We start from the raw sequence: 20,432 nt of genomic DNA, 5'->3' as shown, positions 1-20,432 counted from the left end.
GTACAGAGTTTCTTTGGGGAAGATGAGAAAGTTCTGGAGATGAATGGTAGTGATGGCTGCACCATAACGTGAATGTACTTAACATCATGGAAGAGTACACTTAAAAATGGTTAGGGCTTCCCTGGTGGCGCAGTGGTTGAGAGTCCGCCTGCCGATGCAGGGGACACGGGTTCGTGCCCCGGTCTGGGAAGATCCCACATGCCGCGGAGCGGCTGGGCCCGTGAGCCATGGCCACTGAGCCTGTGCTCCGGAGCCTGTGCTCCGCAAGGGGAGAGGCCACAACAGTGAGAGGCCCGCCTAACCGCAAAAAAAAAAAAAAAAAAAGGTTAAAATGGTAAATATTATTTATAATTTACCATGATAAAAAAAATCAAAAACAGAATTTTTAAAAACTCATTTTAAAAAGGTGGCAATGGGGGCTTCCCTGGTGGCAGAGTGGTTAAGAATCCACCTGCCAATGCCGGGGACACAGGTTCGAGCCCTGGTCGGGGAAGATGCCACATGCCGTGGAGCAACTAAGCCCATGTGCCACAACTACTGAGCCGGCGCTCTAGAGCCGGTGAGCCACAACTACTGAGCCCACGTGCCACAACTCCTGAAGCCCACGCGCCTAGAGCCCGTGCTCCGCAACAGGAGAGGCCACTGCAATGAGAGGCCCGCACACCACGGCGCAGAGTGGCTCGCACTCTCCGCAGCTAGAGAGGGCCTCCGTGCAATGGCGGGGACCCAACACAGCCATGGGAGGGAGGGAGGGAGGGGGGAGGGAGGGAGGAGGGAGGGGGGAGGGGGGAGGGGGGAGGGAGGGAGGGAGGGGGGAGGGGGGGAGGGAGGGGGGAGGGAGGAGGGAGGGAGGGAGGGAGGGGGGAGGGAGGGGGAGGGGGGGAGGGGGGAGGGGGGGAGGGGGGAGGGGGGAGGGAGGGAGGGGGGAGGGAGGGAGGGAGGGAGGGGGGAGGGAGGGGGGAGGGAGGGAGGGAGGGGGGAGGGAGGGGGAGGGGGGAGGGGGGAGGGGGGAGGGAGGGAGGGGGGAGGGAGGGAGGGAGGGAGGGGGAGGGAGGGAGGGAGGGGGGAGGGAGGGGGAGGGAGGGGGGAGGGAGGGGGAGGGAGGGGGGAGGGAGGGGGAGGGAGGGAGGGAGGGAGGGAGGGAGGGGGAGGGAGGGAGGAGGGAGGGGGAGGGAGGGAGGGAGGGGGAGGGAGGGAGGGAGGGAGGGGGGGAGGGGGAGGGAGGGAGGGAGGGGGGAGGGAGGGGGGAAGGAGGGGGGAGGGAGGGGGGAGGGAGGGAGGGGGCGAGGGGGCAATGATTCAAAAGGAAAACATAAAGCCACGCCTGCCCGGGGACCCTCAGTGTGCGGCCTGTGTCACAGGGACACGCTAGCGTAGGGCTCTGGGTGCAGGGCCGGCTCACAGGGGTGCGGCTGCAGGTGTGGTGTCACTGCAGGGAGCGGGCTCCTCCTATTTCCTTGTTTTCCCACCGCCCAGGCTGGCACACGGGAGGCACTCAATCTTCCATTTAGAGCCCCTCAGTAAATACTGAGTAAGAATTGATTAATACTCAGCAAGTGACTGTAAGTGGAACCTATGGTAACCTGTCACGATCACAGAGGCCTGGGGCCCAAGGCTAAGCAGTAGCTACATCACCCAAGGGTCTCTGCCCCAGTGGGTTCCTGGAGGGACAGGTTCTCACAGTGTGGTTCCCAGACCGCCCACGGCAGGACCACCCAGGAGGCCCCTCCCAGCGCAGACCTGAGAGTCAGACTCTGGGGGCAGGGCCCGGGAAGGCGCACACTGAGGGAGCCCCAAATGGTGTTCCTGCATGACCAAGACCCACTGCCATGAGGCCTCTGTGCGATGGAGGGTGGGGCTCTCAAACCTGGGGAGGGGGAAAGGCACGAACCTCCTAAAATCATCTCTGCTCGTTTGACGAGGGGGTCTGGAGTTTCCATCTAAGGGACCCATGATTCCAAAAGGGTTAAGAGCTGCTGATACAGAAGTAATCCTCACACTATAGCTACACGGATCTCTGTGAAATTCCATCTCACTCACACCGCAGAGAACGAGGGCCGGGATCGGGCGTGACCCACCTCTGGGTTCCCGGAGCCCACAGTCCTTGCTCATGTTCATGGAATGAACAGCTTGCAAAAGAGGCATTTCCCGTAACTTGTCAAATCCACCTCCTCCAGGAGCTCCTCCTCAACGGCTCCCCCATCCCATCCAACCCAGGTCAGCCGCCTCTTCTGGGTTCTACGGGTCCCTGGTTTCCCTTTCTTCCAGCGCAGACCAGCCTGTGGGGCCACCAGGAGCCTCTGCAGACAGCACAGAGGAGCGGTAGCGGCAGCGAGCTGGGGGCCTGGGTTCAAATCCCGGCTCTGCCGCTTCCCAGCTTGTGCCTCGGTTTCCTCATCCGTGAAGTGACACCAGCACAAGCCACACAGGGTCGCTGCAGGACACAATGGGTTACTGTACATAAGGCACTCAGAACACACGCTGCAGGTGCTGAGTGGGCTGAAGCTATTCTGACCTGACTTGCCTGCGGGTTCCCAGTGTTGCCTGGCCCAGAGGATCCTCACGGATACCAGTTCCAGAGGTCACACATGACTGCTCCCCAAACAGAAGCACGGGATAACAGGGGTTTCCCTCACTGGGAATGATCAGTGGAAGACCCTGACTCGGCAGGGGAAGGAAGCCAGGTTCCAGCCTTTTGTCTGCAGACCTGTGGCTCTGGTTGAAGCTGTGGGGTACTCAACAGTGTTCTCTGCTCCTGAGTCCTCTGAGAAGCTGCTGAAAGCTATTAATTCTCTCCTCAGAAAGACTGATAAACACCAGGGGCTGCAGATAGTTCCATGGAGTTCAAGGGACCCCTTTCAGTAGGTCCAGGGACCTCCTCACGTTCCTGGTGTTAAGCAGTCCTGTTCTGTGTAAAATGTATGAAATGACCTCATTCTCATACAATTTTCTGTGTGTGCATATACAATGATACATGTGCACTCAGATGAGAGGCAGGATACCAGAATCTAATGATAATTATCACAGTTTCGTAGAGTTAATGCTTAATGCATGTTTGGAAGAAAACAAATGACCATATCTGCTCAAATCCAAGACCCCAATAAGAAGCACATTATTTCACACACCACTAAGAGGAACAACCCCTGCTGACAGTAACTGTAAAACACCGTCAAGTGCAGATGCCAGAGTATGATAACATGTCTTCAGGAACCACGGAAGCATTATTGGGAGGAAAACAAAGGAGGCAGAGCTGTTCCACAGCTCTGAAGAACCGTGAAAACTGAGCGACCTCCAAGGGCCTTTCCACGCAGGTCACAGGACTGGAGCACTTCCTCCCTTCTCTTCTCCCAAACAGCAGTTACTACCAGTATCTGACCATCTCTGTCCCCAGCCATCACCCAGCACAGGGTCACACAGGCAGGCAGTGGGTGGACACACCTGGAACCCCAGCTCCGCCACTCGCCAGCCGTGCGACCTTCGACGCTGAACCTCGGTGCTCCAGGCGGCTGTCTCTACCCCAAAGGGTGGACACGACCTCTCAACATACGGCATTAATGACAATGGAGCTAAGATCTGTGAGTACTTACTACATGCCAAGTACTGTGCTAAGGGCTTCTTGAGTCGATTCTCAAGGTACGTTTTAATGACTCGAGGTTAAGTAACTTACAGGTCACACAGCAACCAGTGGAAGAACCCAGCCTGGCTCCAAACTGAAAGCCTCACGCACAGAGTGCTGGTGGGGCCTGGCGCTGGTCAGGCACGCCCGGTCAACGGTCAGGAGGACACCCGCGTTTTCGTGCTGATGTATTAAATGTCACTGCTGACTTGCCGGATTAAAGTGAATGTCCAAGGCCCATCTTCTATTCCGAGAAGTTGACCCCAGCCTCTCCTGCACTCTCCCCTCCCCGCCCTGGCTGCCAGGACCATGGGTCTGACCCCACCAGAGGCAGGCAGGGGCCTTCACCACCTTCCAGACTCACCAGCAGGCAGTGCACGTACTCAGGGCCTCCGACCAGAGTGGTGAAGGTGCCCAGCTGTTCTGCCAGGGCCAAGAGGACCTCATCCTCATCGTAGATGGTGTCTGTGGGACAAGACAGACTGGGTTAGAGTTCCACCCCAAGTACGACCCCACCCTTCAGTAACCCAAGCTGGGAACAAGCAGGCTCCACTCTGCTTCCTCAAACTGGCAGCCACCCTCCACCTGGGTGGGCAGAGATGAAGGCAGAGGCTGGGGGCAGCTGACAGAGTGCCTGTGACTAGGTGTGGGACACTGGGGGAGTGAGACCACCTCGCTGCAGCCCGGTTTCCACACCTGGAAAATGGTGCCAATCACCTCCACTGCAGTGACGGCCGGACTGAGGAGCAAACGCGACCATGTGTGACAGCACAGAGCCCGGTAAACGGGAGCTCTTTCTGCTTCTACGCTCGGCACTGTTCCCTCTGCCAGGAACTTCGCTCTCTTCAGCCTGAGAAAGTCTTCTCTGTCCTTCAACACTTGGTTTAGTTACCGCTTCCTGGAAGATTTCCAGGATGCCACCCAGACAGGTCAGGTCCCTTCTCCAGGCTCACTGCCCGACCAGGCCACCCTTATCAGAGACCTCACCACGGGCTACGACCCTCGAGTCCAGGACTGGCTCCTCTCTGTGCCCCAGCTTCCGCCAGAGGTGAGCACAGCGGGCACTCCATCTGCTCAACTTTGCTGAAAGAAGGGACGATTGTGCGCGGAGAGAACTGCTCTGTCCCGACACCTAAATCCAAAGGCCCTTCTCAAGCTCCACCCTCCCTTCGCTGAGGCGACGGGAACGACGATGGCAGAAGACGCCAGCATCCCCAGCGTCCAGGCTGGCATCTCAGCTCCCCAAGTTTACGTGAGGCATGTGCCCATCCCGTGGTAGGTTCAGATCCTGCTCTATCGTTGGCTGTGTGTGTGGCAACTCACTTGGCCTGAGACTCTCTTCTCATCCCCCAAATCACAACAACAGCATTGTTCTGAGACTGAAGGGAAGTAACTGCTTTCTGTGGAGAGCTGAGCGTGGGGCCCAGCACGAGAGTCAGTGCTTTAGTAAACTCTGGCCGGCGTGGCTCTGGCGTGTCCTGCTCTCAGGCTCCCTCCCAGCCTCGGTTTCGCCGGCTCCCCCTGTGGACAGTTCAGATCACCCTCCCTGTTCTGTTCCTTTCCTGGAGACCTTAAGGACATCCTCAACTCGTACTCAACTCAACTCAACCTCCAGTCCAGACTCCTTGGCCAAGCTGCATCCCTGAAAGGCAAATATACGGGAACTGCCAGCACCTCAGATCTCCACCCTTCCCACCTCTACACAACTGCCCTCCCGGCCTCTCCGGCCCAGACCTGTCAACCTCCACCCTAACGTTGCCCCTGCGTCTCTCCCTGCGCCCTCAACGTGCAAAGCACCACGTTCAATCCTGGCTCCGTCTGCCGTTCACTCCTGCCAGCTTCCCTCCCAGGCAGCCTCCCCGCCACCTCCACCAAAAAACTACCAGCAGCACGTGCTGCGTGGAGCACCAGATCCTCCAGCCACCCTGTGAGTTAGGGCCTGCTTTATCCCCCTCTGCAGAGAAGGGAGCTGAGGCTGGGAGAGGTGGAATGGCTTAGCCAGGTGTGCCCAGCAGGTTGGTGGCACACCTAGGTTTCAAACCCAGGTCCTTCCAACTCTTTTCTCTACAGCTTTTTAGCCACTGCTTTACACTGCCATACCACACTCCCTGTACCCCTTTTGCCCCTGAGGCTGTCCGGGCCTCAGTGTTCTAAAGCCGTCAAGTCTCTCCAACAGTTCACCAGTGGAAGCCACTGGTTTGAGGTCATCTGCTCAATGTCATGTGTGCAGATGCCTCCTCCCCATGTGGTGTTCAGAGGCAGACACACCCCTGAGCTCCTCAGTCATCAGCTGTGACTGTGGGCAAGTCCCCGCACATCCCCTCAAGCCTCAACTCCCCCAGTGTGAAATGATGAGGGGGTGAGACTCCCTGCCTCCCTCCCGCCCCCCAGCCCATCACTAGGCCCCAGTGAGAGGATCAGAGATGAAAGAGCTTCACTAGAGACGAAGCACAGCTAACTGTGAGCCTTTACTGGCAATTTTAATTAGTGTGAGGTATGAAGTCATAATAAGAATGATGGGAACTGAGGATTTACCATCAACCGGTGATCCAGTCTGCATCAGACACTGTGTCAAGCGCTGTAAGTGCATCTTCACAGACAGGAGAGCGCAGGAACAGTCTAATCGCTAACACCTGAGCAGCACTTACGTGGGATCTTACTTCATCTGCATATTAGGCTGTACTATTAATGGCCTTCTCACACATGAAGAATCGGAGGCGGGCAGATATGAAATACCTCGCCCGAGGTCACACAGCTAGAAAGTGGCAGAGCTAGCATTTGAGCCCAGGTAGTTGGGACCCAAGTCTGTGCTATGAGTCATTAACCAACACTGTCGAGTTTGGAGCCAGCGTGACTTGATAAATATCCCTTCTGGAGCACCTCCTAATTGTAGGACCAAATAAGTTACCTCATCGCTCCATGCCTCAGTTTCCTCATCTATAAAATGGGGGCAGCAGTCTTACCTACCTTAAGGAGTCACTGTGAGATTAACTTGGACAACGATGGTGGTGTACATTTACTGAGCACAGCTCTATGTGAACGAACTCAATCCTCACAAGAAAGGGTTTAGAACACCACCTGGCACGTTAGGTATATATACAGTAAGTGTTAGCTGTTACTGTTATTATTTAATGTTCACGTCAATGCTACATCACATGTCGACTATGCCCATTTTACACATAAGAACTCTATGGAACAGTGAAGTAACTCGCCTAAAGTCACCAGCTTCTAACTACTGGAGCTTCGATTCAAACCTGGCTCTATCTGCCTCCAGAGCGCTTTTCACCAGTCCCTGCCCCAGCCCCAGCCCCCAGCACACGGCACTTACAAACAGCTTGTTAACTCCAGAGGGGCCTCTCTTACCTGGCAGGAACCACCCCGGGAGCCCCCAGCCGACCTGGGCCCCAGGAGGACCGTACCTGTGAGGAAGGGTAGAAGCTCACTGCGGGTCCTTTCGACGCCAAGGGCCAAGGCGATGGTGGACAGCTTCTTGATGCTGTTGAGGCGAAGCTGATGACGGAACAAGAAGAGGAAGGGAGAACGTTAGCAAGCCCAGACTTCAGGGAGTCTGACACCTCTGGACCCAGTCAGCCCCTGGAAGTCTTGCTAAGCATGTGTGGGGTGCTGAGTAATAACCTGACAAGTCTACCAAGTCCCTCTGTGACCTTGAGTCATTAAATTACAATGGCAGCAGCAGCCTCAGCAAAAGCATCCCTCAGGTCTCACTGAGCCAACACCCCTCGTGGCGCTTTCGAGGACCACTCCGTCCGACACTGCGCCCGCCTCCCCACCGTCCCCGCCCTCCTGCTTTTGCCCCCTCCTGCACTCAGCAAGGCTAACACACTGAGCCTTGGACTCTAACAGCGGTAGCCACGTCCCCAGCTTACTCTGGGCCCAGTCCCAGCCCAAGCGCTCACTTGCACTGTCTCATTTAACTCTCATGACAAGCAGAGGGTTACAAGCCCTGCCCCAGAGAAGAGGAAACGGGCTCAGGGAATGAAAGTCCCTTCCAAGGGTCACACAGCTCAGATGGTGTAGAGAGGGATTGTAACCAGGACTGTTGGCTAACAGTGACAACAGAACAAACAATACTATAATGGCGGGCAGCCACCAGAAGCTCGGGCAGAGGCTCAGACAGCTCTTCTCACAGCCTCTCGAAGGAACCAACACTACTGACAACTTGATCTCAGACTTCTGGCCTCCAGAACTGAGAAAGAACACTCTTGGCTGTTTTAAGCCACCAAAGATGTGATGCTTTGTTGTGGTGACCCTCGGAATCTCACACACTCCGCTGACACACAGCGGGTCTCAAGCTCAGCCTGTTGGTGTTAGGACCTCACTTGATCCTCTCGTCCCCGGGAGCAGGACTAGCGCCAAATTTCCACCACGATGGAGGCACAGAAAGCTGCCTGAGCGAGCACTGAGACCCAGCCCCAGCTGCTGCCGTCTGACTGGGAAACCTCTCCTCCTGTGTCTCCATCCTGACCACAGGGCCACTCCTGCCAAGGCCCCAGGGTTGCGGCTGAACGCAGTGAGCTCATGTGTGTGAGTGGAAGGCGACGCCCTCAAGGGTGAGGAAGCCGCGCCAGGCCAAGCGGGGATCCTCCTCCCGGAAGGAAGGAAAGAATAGGAGGGTCCAGGTCAAGGAGAGCAGCCAGGGCTCCCCCAGCCCATTCTCTCCCAGGCCCCACGCAGCTGCGAAGAGGTCTGCAGGTGACTGGTGTCCTGCATCCCCTCTGGTTTAAGGCGTTAAGACTCTCTGTGGGAATCACAAGGATGAGAACCTCAAGAAATGCTATGGTGGCCTCACCTCAGAAAAACACACACACCGCACTTTTCATACCACGTCACTGGGTTTTGGAGCACCTGGGCTTGAGGTAGTCCAAGCACTCACCATCCTGGTAGTAAAAGGATCTTCAGATTAGGTACTACAAGGCCTGCATCTTATTTTTAGCCCCAAATTAAATGTATATAAAGACAGACCTATAGAAACAGATGAAGAACTAAACATGGTGCACAGGAACGCTCAGTGAACCTGAGAGGTAAGCACACAGGTGCTCACTGCACCAGTCCAGAGGTGGGCAGACGTTCTGTAAATCGCCAGGGAGTATTTTCAGCTTTGCAGGCCACTCGGTCTCTATCTCAGCTACTCAACTGTGTCTCCGTAACACAAAAGCAGCCAAAGACGCAGACGATACGTAAGCAAGTGGGCATGACTGCATTCCAGTAAAGCCACACCTGCAAGGCCGCGTGCGGGGCAGAACCTGGCCACAGGCTGCAGTGTCCTGGCCCTTGTGCTAGGCCTTCGACGTTCTGTACGTTTGAAGTTTTCCTCAAGAGTACATCAGAGTAAGTATGGACTCAGTTGCCTGTTTCTCTGTCACCTCCAAGTTGAATCTCTGTGTTCTTCTCTCAGCCGGGCTACATGCAAAAGTACACTGGGCCAGGGCACAGGATGCTGGCAGGGGAGAATCATAATGACGGTAACAACAGCCACTAGCATTTATTGATTGCTTACTATGTGCTTGGCAGCATCCAAGTGCTTGACTTGGCTAATGAACACATTCACTCCTTAGAACTGTGCTCTGAGGTGGGCACTGTTCCTAGAATCCTCCCTTTTAAAGGTAAGCACGCTGTTGTGCAGAGAAGCTGCCACTTGGTGGAAAGGTGCAGGGCCGTGCCCAGAAGCCAGATGCCCTGATCTTATTAAGCTCAACATCACACTGTCACTGAGGAACGACGCCCAGGAACCCGGCCCAGGAGAGTCAGGCCAACTCTGCCGTGGTGGAGAGCCCCCTTCTGCCCACTGCCGTCTCTGGAGATCCTGCTTTGGGTTTTAAGAACAGCTGCTGGTTTCTTCAGTATAAATGGCACCGTGAACGCTTAAGAAAGGCAGCAACAGGGAGGGCTTCAGATACACTATCTGGGTTCAAGGCTAAGTTGCTTTTCACATTAGCTGTGGGACCTTGGGCCACTCTTTGTACCTTTTTGAGTCTCAACTTTCTCATCTGTGAAATGGGGGCCTGTAATAATACCTATCCTTTGTACTTTGTGAGTACAAAGTGACACGATACTGGGAACAGCCTCGCACCAGAGGAAGATGAATAATGGCAGCTATGGCAACCTTGCTCAGTTGACAGCACCCTCATTTTCGTCCACGTATCAAGGACACGTGCAGCAGCTGGCCAGCTGTCCACCGACGTCTCTTTTCCCTTCTCTCACAGTGACAGAGTAATAATGACAAACATTTCTTTGGTACTCACTATGTGCCAGTAGTGTTCTAGGTGCCAATGTTTTCACTCATTTGACCCTCACAACTGTGAGGTAAACACAGGATCACCCATTTTGGGGCAGAAAAAACAAAACCTCACACAGCTCTCAGGTGGCAAGATGTGAACCCCAGCCACTTGGCTCTGAGCCAATACTATCAATTCATATTTCTGTTTTATGGTGTTTTTCAGTTGGGGGGTGCACTATGAACCCCTTAGCAGGTTTTTAAATTATCACAATTTTGAAACAGAGGTGAGCATAAACAGCACTAGAAGTATTTGCAACAGCTGAAATGAGCTCTGAAGAGTTATGATTACCACTGGTGACAGAGTCATAGGTTTTCTGTTTTTTTTTTTTTTGCGGTACACGGGCCTCTCACTGTTGTGGCCTCCCCCGTTGCGGAGCACAGGCTCTGGACGCGCAGGCTCAGCGGCCATGGCTCACGGGCCCAGCCGCTCTGCGGCATGTGGGATCCTCCCGGACCAGGGCACGAACCCGTGTCCCCTGCATCGGCAGGCGGACTCTCAACCACTGCGCCACCAGGGAAGCCCGAGTCATAGGTTTTGCTAACGCTATTTATAGTATGCTATAATACACTATTATGTATAAATATAATTCATAATAGAAGAGAAGCTAAATTTGAGTTAGGGATTGGTGAAAATAAAGATGTTATTTTTCTCATCCAAATTCTTGGACCTGCCCTGAATGCCAGATGGGCCCCAGGTTAAGAGCTCCTGCACTGGGCTATAACCTCTGGTTTTCACCTGTGCACATGAACCCTTGGCGAAGATATTTCTGAATCACCTGTGCATTTGGATATGACCATGAGACTAATGTCTGGCCAGTGAAATCCAAGTGGGAATGGTGTGTGTGACTTCTAGAAGTGTCTCTATGGGGAGACAGGGTCACATCCTTCATCCTTCCTTCCTGTTTAGAATGGGGCTATGATGGCTGGGGCTTCAGCAGCCATCTTGGGGTCTTGAGATAACCTGAGGATGGGGAGGGCAGGATGGAGGCCAAACAGAGAACAATGTGTAAGAGCCTGGGACCCTAACACCTAGAGTGACACACCAGCTTGGACTGCCACCAGACTTTTTGACTGTGAGTCAGAAATAAACTTCAAGCTCATTTAAGTCTCATATATTTATAGAATTTTCCTATTATTCACAGCCAACCTTAATCCTAACTAACCCCGTCAATGACCTAGTTCTAGACACAAAGACATAAGGACAAACTGGCCCAAGGAGCTTCCAGGAAAGATTTTCCTCTTTGACAAAAGGGAGGAGGACCAGAACCGCCTCCTTGTCCCAGTCGGCCCCTGCTTTCAGTGTGGTCCCACGAGGACGTAAAGGCAGCAGATGGATGCAGCAACCCCGTGACCACACGAAGCAGGTCAAAAGAACTGCACACTCTGACCCAATTCTGTGATATCCTTGAGCTGCCGAACTTGTTACATGAGGCAAAAGTGAACGCTTATTTAAATGACTGTTGGTTGAGTTCTCTGGAACGTTCCTGAGAGAGCAGCTATTAAAATCAATAAGAACCCTTCACTGTCCCTTCATCCAGTTGTAGCCATACGAGTTCCCTGTGCACTGTCCCCAAGCATGTCCCCACCAACACCTACCACAATGCTCATCTATGGTTCCATGGCCACGCTTATCACCATGGGCTGGGGATGCAGGCATCCCCAGCAGCCCTCAGGCTAGTACATGAGACATAATAAATAATCAATAAAATGGGCTTCCCTGGTGGCACAGTGGTTGAGAGTCTGCCTGCCGATGCGGGGGACACGGGTTCGAGCCCTGGTCTGGGAGGATCCCACATGCCGCGGAGCAACTGGGCCCGTGAGCCACAACTACTGAGCTTGTGCGTCTGGAGCCTGTGCTCCGCAACAAGAGAGGCCGCGATAGTGAGAGGCCCGCACACCGCGATGAAGAGTGGCCCCTGCTTGCCTCAACTAGAGAAAGCCCTTGCACAGAAATGAAGACCCAACACAGCAAAAATAAATAAATATATATATTTAAAAAAAAAATAATAATCAATAAAATCTCCCTCCCCACCACTACATCCGCATAGAAACACTACTCACTTTTTAAAACCCACGTCACGTTCAATCCGTGGAGCTTCCCTGACACGACCACGTACAGTACGAGCCCACAGGCAGTACATCTTCCCTCCACAAGCGAATAAAGCCCGAAGGCCCTGCTATGGACTACAAGGCCCAGCATGACGTGGTCCCTGTCCACGGATCCACTCTCACTTCCCACGCCCTCCTCTGGCTCCCTGGGCTCCTGTCACAGTGGTTCCCTTGACAGTAACTAAAATGCAAACGTATTGTTAGCCCAGGTCTTCACACTTGCTGACTTGCTTCTTCCTCAGCCTGAGACACCCTTCCCCCCAGACAGCCCAGGGCCCCTCTCACTGCATTCAGGCCCCTGCTTCATCCTCACCAATGACCACCCTGGGTAAACTAGCATGCCCCCGTCACTCTCTATACGTCTTAACTCATCACTTCCGACATATGCAGCTGATCCTTGAACGAGAGCGTTAGGGGTGCCCACCCTCCCCGCACTTGAAAACCTGAGTATAACTTATAGTGGTCCCTCCGTATCTGAAGTTTCACATCTGTGGATTCAACCAAGTGTAGATCATGTAGCACTGTAGTATTTACTACTGAAAACGATCCGCATAAGTGGACCTGCACAGTTCAAATCCGTGTTGTTCAAGGGTCAACTGTTCTTCTTTGTTCACTGTTTATCCTTCCCCACTAGAATGCGGGCTTCACAAAGGCAGGGACTCTGTCTTCTGCCCTCTGTGCCCCAAAATCCCAGGAGAGTGCCTGGCAAAGAGTAAGAGTCCAAAAGAATCTGGAGGAATATGCTCCAAACTGTTACTGTTTGGTAGAGCTGGTGGCTGATAATGAGCAGTGTGGAGGGGTCTGCAACGTGGGTGCTTTAACAGTGAGCCTCAGCCCGGGGAAATGCTCAGTGAGCCACACAAGTGCCTCTTCACCTCCTATCAAATCCTAAACACCGGGACTTCCCTGGTGGCACTATGGTTAAGAATCCACCTGCCGCCTGATCGAACATGGGTTCGATCCCTGGTCCGGGAAGATCCCACATGCTGTGGAGCAACTAAGCCCGTGCGCCACAACTACTGAGCCTGCGCTCTAGAGCCCACACGCCTAGAGCCCATGCTCCGCAACAAGAAGCCACCGCAATAAGAAGCCCATGCACCACAACAAAGAGCAGCCCCCTCTGGTCACAACTAGAGAAAGGCTGCACGCAGCAATGAAGACCCAACAGAGCCAAAAAAAAAAAAAAAGTCCTAAACGTCCTTCCACCTCATTCCATGAAGAATCATGTTTTTTTTTTTTTTGCGGTATGCAGGCCTCTCACTGTTGGGGCCTCTCCCGTTGCGGAGCACAGGCTCCGGACGCGCAGGCTCAGCGGCCATGACTCACGGGCCCAGCCGCTCCGCGGCATGTGGGATCTTCCCGGACCGGGGCACGAACCCGTGTCCCCTGCATAGGCAGGCGGACGTTCAACCACTGCGCCATCAGGGAAGCCCAGAATCATGTTTTTAAATGAACATAATGTGTGTGGGTACGTGTGGGTGGATGGGCGTGAAAAGTTCTGCATCACCCAAGAGTGAAATGGGCACCACAATCTCTCTTTCTGGAGCTTTTTTTTTTCTTTTTTAAAGTAACGAATGAGCAGGTACTCTGGCTTCACCAGTCAGCTAAGGGTCTCCAGATAAATCCCAGGCACCTCAAAGCTTGAGTTTCCTCACTGTAAGATGGTTATTACAACAATGCCTGCCTCACAGGATTGCTGGGATAATCAAATAAGGAAGACAGAGACAGAGCTTGGCACGTAGCAAGCACCCAAGTGTTAACCATTATTCTCATCGTTATTTCTCACGTATTTGTATTTCTTGAGCACGGGAAAGAAAAAGGTAAATTGAAACAGAAAAAGTAATCTCACCACCCCTTGGAAACTGCAGCACAAACAAATACTTTCCTAGCAGTTTGCCTGGTGTTGTAATTATTTATGGATGTGCCTGTTCCCCCTTTTGGAAGGTGACTTGTCTCTGGGATGAAGAAGGGACACGACTATTACCAACTGGTGATTCCTGACCCTAATACTGGGCTGGGCACATCAAAAAGCAAAAATATACATATGTTTCAAGTTTTTAAAAATGCAGGTCCCCCAGTGAAGGCATGGCAGAGCCTGGAACTTGAACCCATGTTCTTCACCATCACCCTATACCAACTTCTTTTTAAACTCTCAGAGGGCAGCCTTACTCCTAAGTTCTGCTTCAAATCCCCACGTACTCCTTGAAAAGAAGTCGGAGCCATATTTCTAAGATGAGGACACAGGGGCATGCTGCCACGATGGCTTTGACAGTGGTGAATACCTGCTGTCTTTACAGTTTATCTCACTTAATCCTCACAACAGCCCTGCCAGGTGTGTCTTCCACCCTTTTCCTCATTTAACAAGAAAATCAAGGCCCAGAAGAGTTGAGTAACTCCTAAAGTGGCCAGTCCAGGATCTGAAACCCTGGACTGCGTCCACCCATGGCACTGCCTCCTCTGTGTCTCCTCTGGGCCTACACGCTGTCCCCACAGGGGCCCAGCTCAGTGGTGAAGAGTGCTGCCCTGAAACCCAGTGCCCTTGGCTAAGTCCTAGTTTCAGTATTTACTGGGTGGTATGACAATGATTGAGTAGCCTTATGTAAAAAATGGGAAGAGGGTTTCCCTGGTGGCGCAGTGGTTGAGAATCTGACTGCTAATGCAGGGGACACGGGTTCGAGCCCTGGTCTGGGAGGATCCCACATGCCGCGGAGCAACTAGGCCCGTGAACCACAACTACTGAGCCTGCGCGTCTGGAGCCTGTGCTCCGCAACAAGAGAGGCCGCGATAGTGAGAGGCCCGCGCACCGCAATGAAGAGTGGCCCCCGCTTGCCACAACTAGAGAAAGCCCTTGCACAGAAACGAAGACCCAACACAGCCAAAAATAAATAAATAAGTTAATTAATTAATTAAAAAGCCAAGCATTTGAAACCCTTAAAAAAAAGGGGGGGAAGAATTTCAGACTGAAGATTCATACTCACATTCAGGATCTGATTTAAACAAGCTAACTGTAAAAGAACACTTCTGGAACAATCAGAGAAATCTGATTTTGAACCAACTACTAGGTGATACCAACGAATCACTGTAAAAACTTTGTTAGCTATGATAAAAAACGAAACAAAAACTTCGTTAGCTATGATAACGGCATTGTGGTTATTAAATGTCTTGTTTTATAGGTGCATGACGAAAGACGTAGGAGAAAATATCTGGGGCCTGGGATTTATTTTTAAAATATTCAGCCAAAAAAAAAAAGGTGGGGGGGAGAAGGATGAGGGACAGGTGAAAAAATATGGTAAAACTTTTAAAAAAACTGCTGAATCTGGATTTGGTACTATTTTCTCTGTTGTTTGAAATTTGACAATCAAAAAACATTTACTGGAAAGAAAACTAGCACCTATCTCAGATGTGTTTTGTGAAGACTCAATGAATGCACACAAAACACTTAGCAGGCTGGCATACAGCAGGGTTTCTCAACCTTGGCACCACGGACCCCCGGGGCTGGGCCACCCTCTGCGGCGGGGAAGGGCCTGGGCAGTGCAGGGTGTCAGGCAGCATCCCTGGTCTCTCCCCCGCTGGCTGCCTGCAGCACTCCCCCCACTAGCCGTGACAACCAAAAATATCCCGACATCTGTCCCCTGGTAAGAACTGCTGCTCTAGAGTAACCATTAGAGGAAGAGCTTTTAAAAGGCCTGCAGCACCTCACCTAGGACAACTGAGGCCCTCCTTATTTCACCACCACCACCGGCAGACATTTAACGAAAACTTAAAATACATCAAGCACTGTTCTAAGCGTTTTCCACGTACGAACCTATTTAATCCTCGCAACAACCCTCTGAGCTGCTAAATTAAAATTTATTCCCATTTTTTTCCTTTTCTTTTTTTTTGCCAAGCCGCACAGCTTGAAGGATCCTGGTTCCCCAAGTAGGGACTGAACCCCGGGCCCACAGCAGTGAAAGTGCCGAGTCCCAACCACTGGACCGCCAGGGAGTTCCCTAGTCCCTTTTATAGGTGAGAAAACTGAGGCAGAGACAGTATTAATAACACAGAAACCTGGCCTCTCAACCAGTGGACCACATTTTAAGAAACATGGTGCCCCAAACATCCCTGAGATAATGCAATCCAGCCACTGCCTCTTACTGGCTGGGGCGGCGATCTCTTTGCAGCTCACTTTCCCAAGTATAAAACCACAAGCCACCATGACAACTGAACAAGGTCAGCACTTCCTGAACGCCTTCTCTGAGGCAGCCACTTACCATGCCAATTCCACTGCAACTTCCCAACCAGGTAGATGCTGCTTCCTCATTATTATTTCTTGTAGATGAGGAATCTGGACCCAGAAACGGGGAAGGCACTGGTGCAGGGCACAAAGGGAGCAAACAGGTAGAGCTGGGATTCAAACCTCAGTCACCCCTGACTCCTCCTTCCACATCACTCACCACGGTGCATCCAATCCATCAGCAAATCTCAACAACCCTCCTTTTCAAGATACCCCCAATCTCACCACTTCCCGCTACCTGCCTGCCAGCGCTGGTCCTGGCTGCTCTGCAGTGGCATCCTGGTAAGTCTATCTGCTCCTGCCCGGCCCCTTCTCGGCAGCCAGAAGTCAGAACATGTCACTTCTCTTCGCAAAGCCTTGAACTGGCTCCCCCACCTCACCAGAGTCTTTGCCCTACTGGTCCACAGGCCTCACCTGATCTAGCCCAGGATTAGTCCGCACCTGACACCACTTTGGCAGTCACTGTGCTGCAGCTACCACGCTGGCCTTGTTCTCTGAACTCACTGAGCACGCTCCCATCTCAGGGAGCCAGCACGCACCTGGCACTCCTTACGTATTTCCTGAATAATTCCCCTTCAGACTTCAGTGCAATAAAAGTAACAAACAAAAAGAAAAATTAAATTACTTGAAAATGTTTAAAAAAAAGGGGGGGGCACTTCACCACCATCCTCAGACTCCTACCACTCTTCCCTCTCAATCTCTACCTTGCAACCCAGCGACTATGGTATGCAGAATAACGGCCTCCCAAAGATGTCCATATCCTGAGCCCTAGAAGCTGTATGTCACTTTACATGGCAACAGGGACTTGGCAGGTGTGATCAAGGTTAAGGACCTTGAGATGGGGAGAGTATCCTGGATTACTCAGGTGGGCCCAATCTCATCACATGGATCCTTAAAATCAGAGACCCTCTCCCGGCTGGTCAGGAGATGTGACTACAGTAGAACCGTCACAGAGACACAACGCTGCTGGCTTTAGAGATGGACAAAGGGGCCACAAGCCAAGAAATGCGGGCAGCCTCCAGAACCTGGAAAATGGTAAAGACACGGATTCTCCTCTAGAGCCTCCAGAAAGGGCTACAATCCTGACAACACTGTGATTTTAGCCCAGTGAGACCTGTGTCAGACTACTGACCTCCAGAACTGTAAGATAGTATATTTGTGTTCTTTTAAACCACTACATTTACCTCAGGACTTTCCCACAGAGGGCTTCTCGCAATCTCATCACGATGGACATTTTGGGTGGATGATCCTTTGCTGTGCAGGCGGTCCTATGCGTTGTACGTTTAGCAGATCCCTGACCTCTATCCACTAGACGCCAGCAGCACTTCCCCAGTTGTGACAAGCAAAAATGTCTCCAGACGTTGCCAATGTCCCCTCGTGGGCACAAATCACCGTGGGTTGAGAGCCAGTGCCATTACTTGTCTCCTCTCTCTTCCTGGAAGGCTCTTCCCCATCTTCCTTGGGGAGCTGACTCCTTCTTCTGGTCTTGTCCTAAACTGCATCCTCAGAGGGGTTTTCCCTGACTGACTGTCTTAAAATGAATCTTCCCCACCCCACTCCGTGCTTGCTGGGTACTCTGCCCAGAGAGCCTCAAGGCTCCTTCCCCTGCCCCCTTCAGATCTTTGCTCAGACACCACCTTCTGAGCAAGGCCTTCAATGACCACTCCGAATCCGCATCCTCCACCCGCTTCCTTTATTTTCTCTATAGTACTTATCCCCATCTAACATAATACGTATTTTCCGTATTGTTTATTGTCTTTTTTCCCCTCACTACAAGGTAAGCTCCACAAAGCCAGATTTTGTCTGACTTTCTCCCTGTTGTACACCTGTGCCTAGAACAGTGCCCAGCACAGAGCACAGGCCCAATAATTTTTACTGACTCGCTATCACAACATCCTGCTGTTTCCTGTCCACCACGTCTCATACGTGTGAATAATGTATTCGGTTCCGTTTCACATCTGTCTCTCGTATAACAACTGGCCTCACCATCAGTCACATCCTCAGCACCACAGCTGATATGTGGCAGGTGTCTATTGAACCAACGAATTCCTACTACAGCCCTATGAGTCAGACAATCACCTCTATTTGAGAGAAGACGAAACCGAGGCTTGGAGAGATTAACTTGCCCACGTCCATCAGCAAGAAGTGAAAGAGCCAGGAGCTCACCCTCTGCCTGCCTGACTACTGAACTAGAGTCACAGAGCCGGGACCTCAGAGGCTGGGGGCTGGGCCAGTGCAACCCGCTCAATTTTATAAACGGGGAAATTGAGGCCCAGATGCGAACTCTTCAGTCACCGCTCCCCGTAACTACAGCTATACTGCACCCTAACAACAGACCAGGCGCCATTCTACGTGACTCGTATTATTAACTCGTTCAGTGCCTCACAACCACCCAATGAGGCCGGGACTATTATTAGACCACAGTTTACGGAAAACAGAGGCCCAGATCCGTGAGGTAATCTGCACAAGGTCACTCACTCGGCGAGTGAGAGGCGGGGCTGGGATGGGCAAACCCTAGAACCCTACCTCTTCTCAATCCCTCGCCGGCTGGCCTCAGGGCCCTGAGCCCCCTCCCCCCCCACCAGAAGTGGTAGCCCGTTTAGTACACTGCCCACCCCCCAGGCAATGGGAGGCTCCCAGAAGGGGGGCGACTTTCCGCCTAGTAATTCGCTGCTGAATTTAGCGAGTTGCCCCCCTTGGGAATGGGCTTTCCGTCTCCCTCTCCCCTTCGGAGGTCTACACCACAAGTGGAGGCGGGTGGGAGGGCAGGAATTAGAAAGTCAGCTTTCACATCTCAGTCTCCATCTGGAGGGTACACCCCACAGCGCTGAGACCCAGCAAGGAGAAAACCGACCCGGGTCCCCATCAACCAGGCGGCCCCTCCCCAACTCGGAGCAAGTCACGCGCCCACCCCATCCCCAAGGGGCCATTCAAGGGCCGCCGCCTATCACCCTCCCCTCGTCTCTCCCCGACCCAGACGTCCGAGCCCCTGCTGGGCCGCGGGCCCCAAGGCCCGGGGCCGCCGCGCGCACTTGGCAGGCCCGGGACCCTCCAAGCTTGCCCTCGCCCCCGCGCGCTGCTGGGCCGACACCCAATCCCGGGCGCCGTCTCACTGAGTCCGGGGACCGAGAGAGATGAGAGCGGAACGCTGACTGGCCGCCGCTCCCTTCCGCCACTCTCGGCGAACACTGAACCCTCTCCGCGAGGGACGCCCGTGCTCCCAGGTCCCCCTTCCCGTCTTCCCCAAGTCCCCCTTCCCGTCTTCCCCAAGTCCCTCGTTGCCTCCGGACCTGAACATCCTCGTTGCGGAGCTCGTCTATGAGCACCGCGATGGGGTAGAGCGAATCGTCGCCGTCGGCCGCCGCCATCTTGGCTCCGTCCGGTTCCTGTCAGACTGCGGCCAGCGCCTTACTAAAACGGGGGTAGGCAGGGGCTGGGCTGGGAGGAGGAAAAGAGGGCGTGGGGACGCCCGAGCCACTTTACAGGGGCTGCCCCACAGTCATTGCCCAATGACCGGGCCAAGCCTGCGTTTCTTTGGTCCGAACAAAGGAAGTCCCGCCTACCGCCTATTTGCCATTGGCCGAAGGGACATTAAGTTTGCCAGAGCCTAGAAGAGGGGGAAGAGGAAACGGAAGTAGGTAGTATCTTAGCGACAAAGATTGTGCCCGCCTACGTCGCCGCTAACAACGGCCTAGACGAGCAGTTGTTTCTAGCCAATGAGGGGCAGGATTGGGAGGTGGCGAAGCCCGTTCTCCGAGTCCCGGAGAAAGCTTCTGCGAGTGCGTCGCTAGGAGTGCGTCGCTAGCAGTGCGTGACGTCATGGGGGGGGGGTGAACCAATACAGTCTGCAGGTTTCGGCTTGGGAGGCAGTGGCCCCCTCCGGCTGGCGGGCGGACTCCCAGAGCCTTTGTGCGGGAGAAGGAGAGAGAGAGTCTTTCATTTCTGCCTTATTATGCCGAGGCCCAGAGAAGGGTGGCGACTTGCCTTACTCTCTGGACAAAACTCACGCCCCTCAGGTTGGTATGTGGATCTGCTTACCGAACGCACGTCTCCCACCTTCCCTTTTTACTCTGCAGCGGTTCTGGAAAATTAGCTACCTGAGCACATCATGCTTTTTCATGCCAACAAGTCTTTGC

The 20,432-nt window shown here is 53.3% G+C and overlaps 1 protein-coding gene across 1 annotated transcript in view; it reads right to left on the bottom strand.

Moving 5' to 3' along the window:
- PPP2R1A (protein phosphatase 2 scaffold subunit Aalpha) overlaps positions 1 to 19,727 on the bottom strand; it is a 34,495-nt gene extending 14,768 nt beyond the window's left edge. The window contains exons 1-3 of the mRNA XM_079722864.1: positions 19,587 to 19,727; positions 7,036 to 7,126; positions 3,981 to 4,081 (exon numbers count right to left, since the gene is read on the bottom strand). Of these exons, the coding sequence (XP_079578990.1) occupies positions 3,981 to 4,081; positions 7,036 to 7,126; positions 19,587 to 19,664 (270 nt within the window). The 5' untranslated portion in view covers positions 19,665 to 19,727. The remainder of the gene's footprint in view (positions 1 to 3,980; positions 4,082 to 7,035; positions 7,127 to 19,586) is intronic.
- Positions 19,728 to 20,432: the final 705 nt, after the last annotated feature.

The sequence above is a fragment of the Hyperoodon ampullatus genome (assembly GCF_949752795.1).
Source record: "Hyperoodon ampullatus genome assembly, chromosome: 18".
NCBI classification, from domain to species: domain Eukaryota; kingdom Metazoa; phylum Chordata; class Mammalia; order Artiodactyla; family Ziphiidae; genus Hyperoodon; species Hyperoodon ampullatus.
This window is presented reverse-complemented; position numbering and strand designations above follow the sequence as displayed.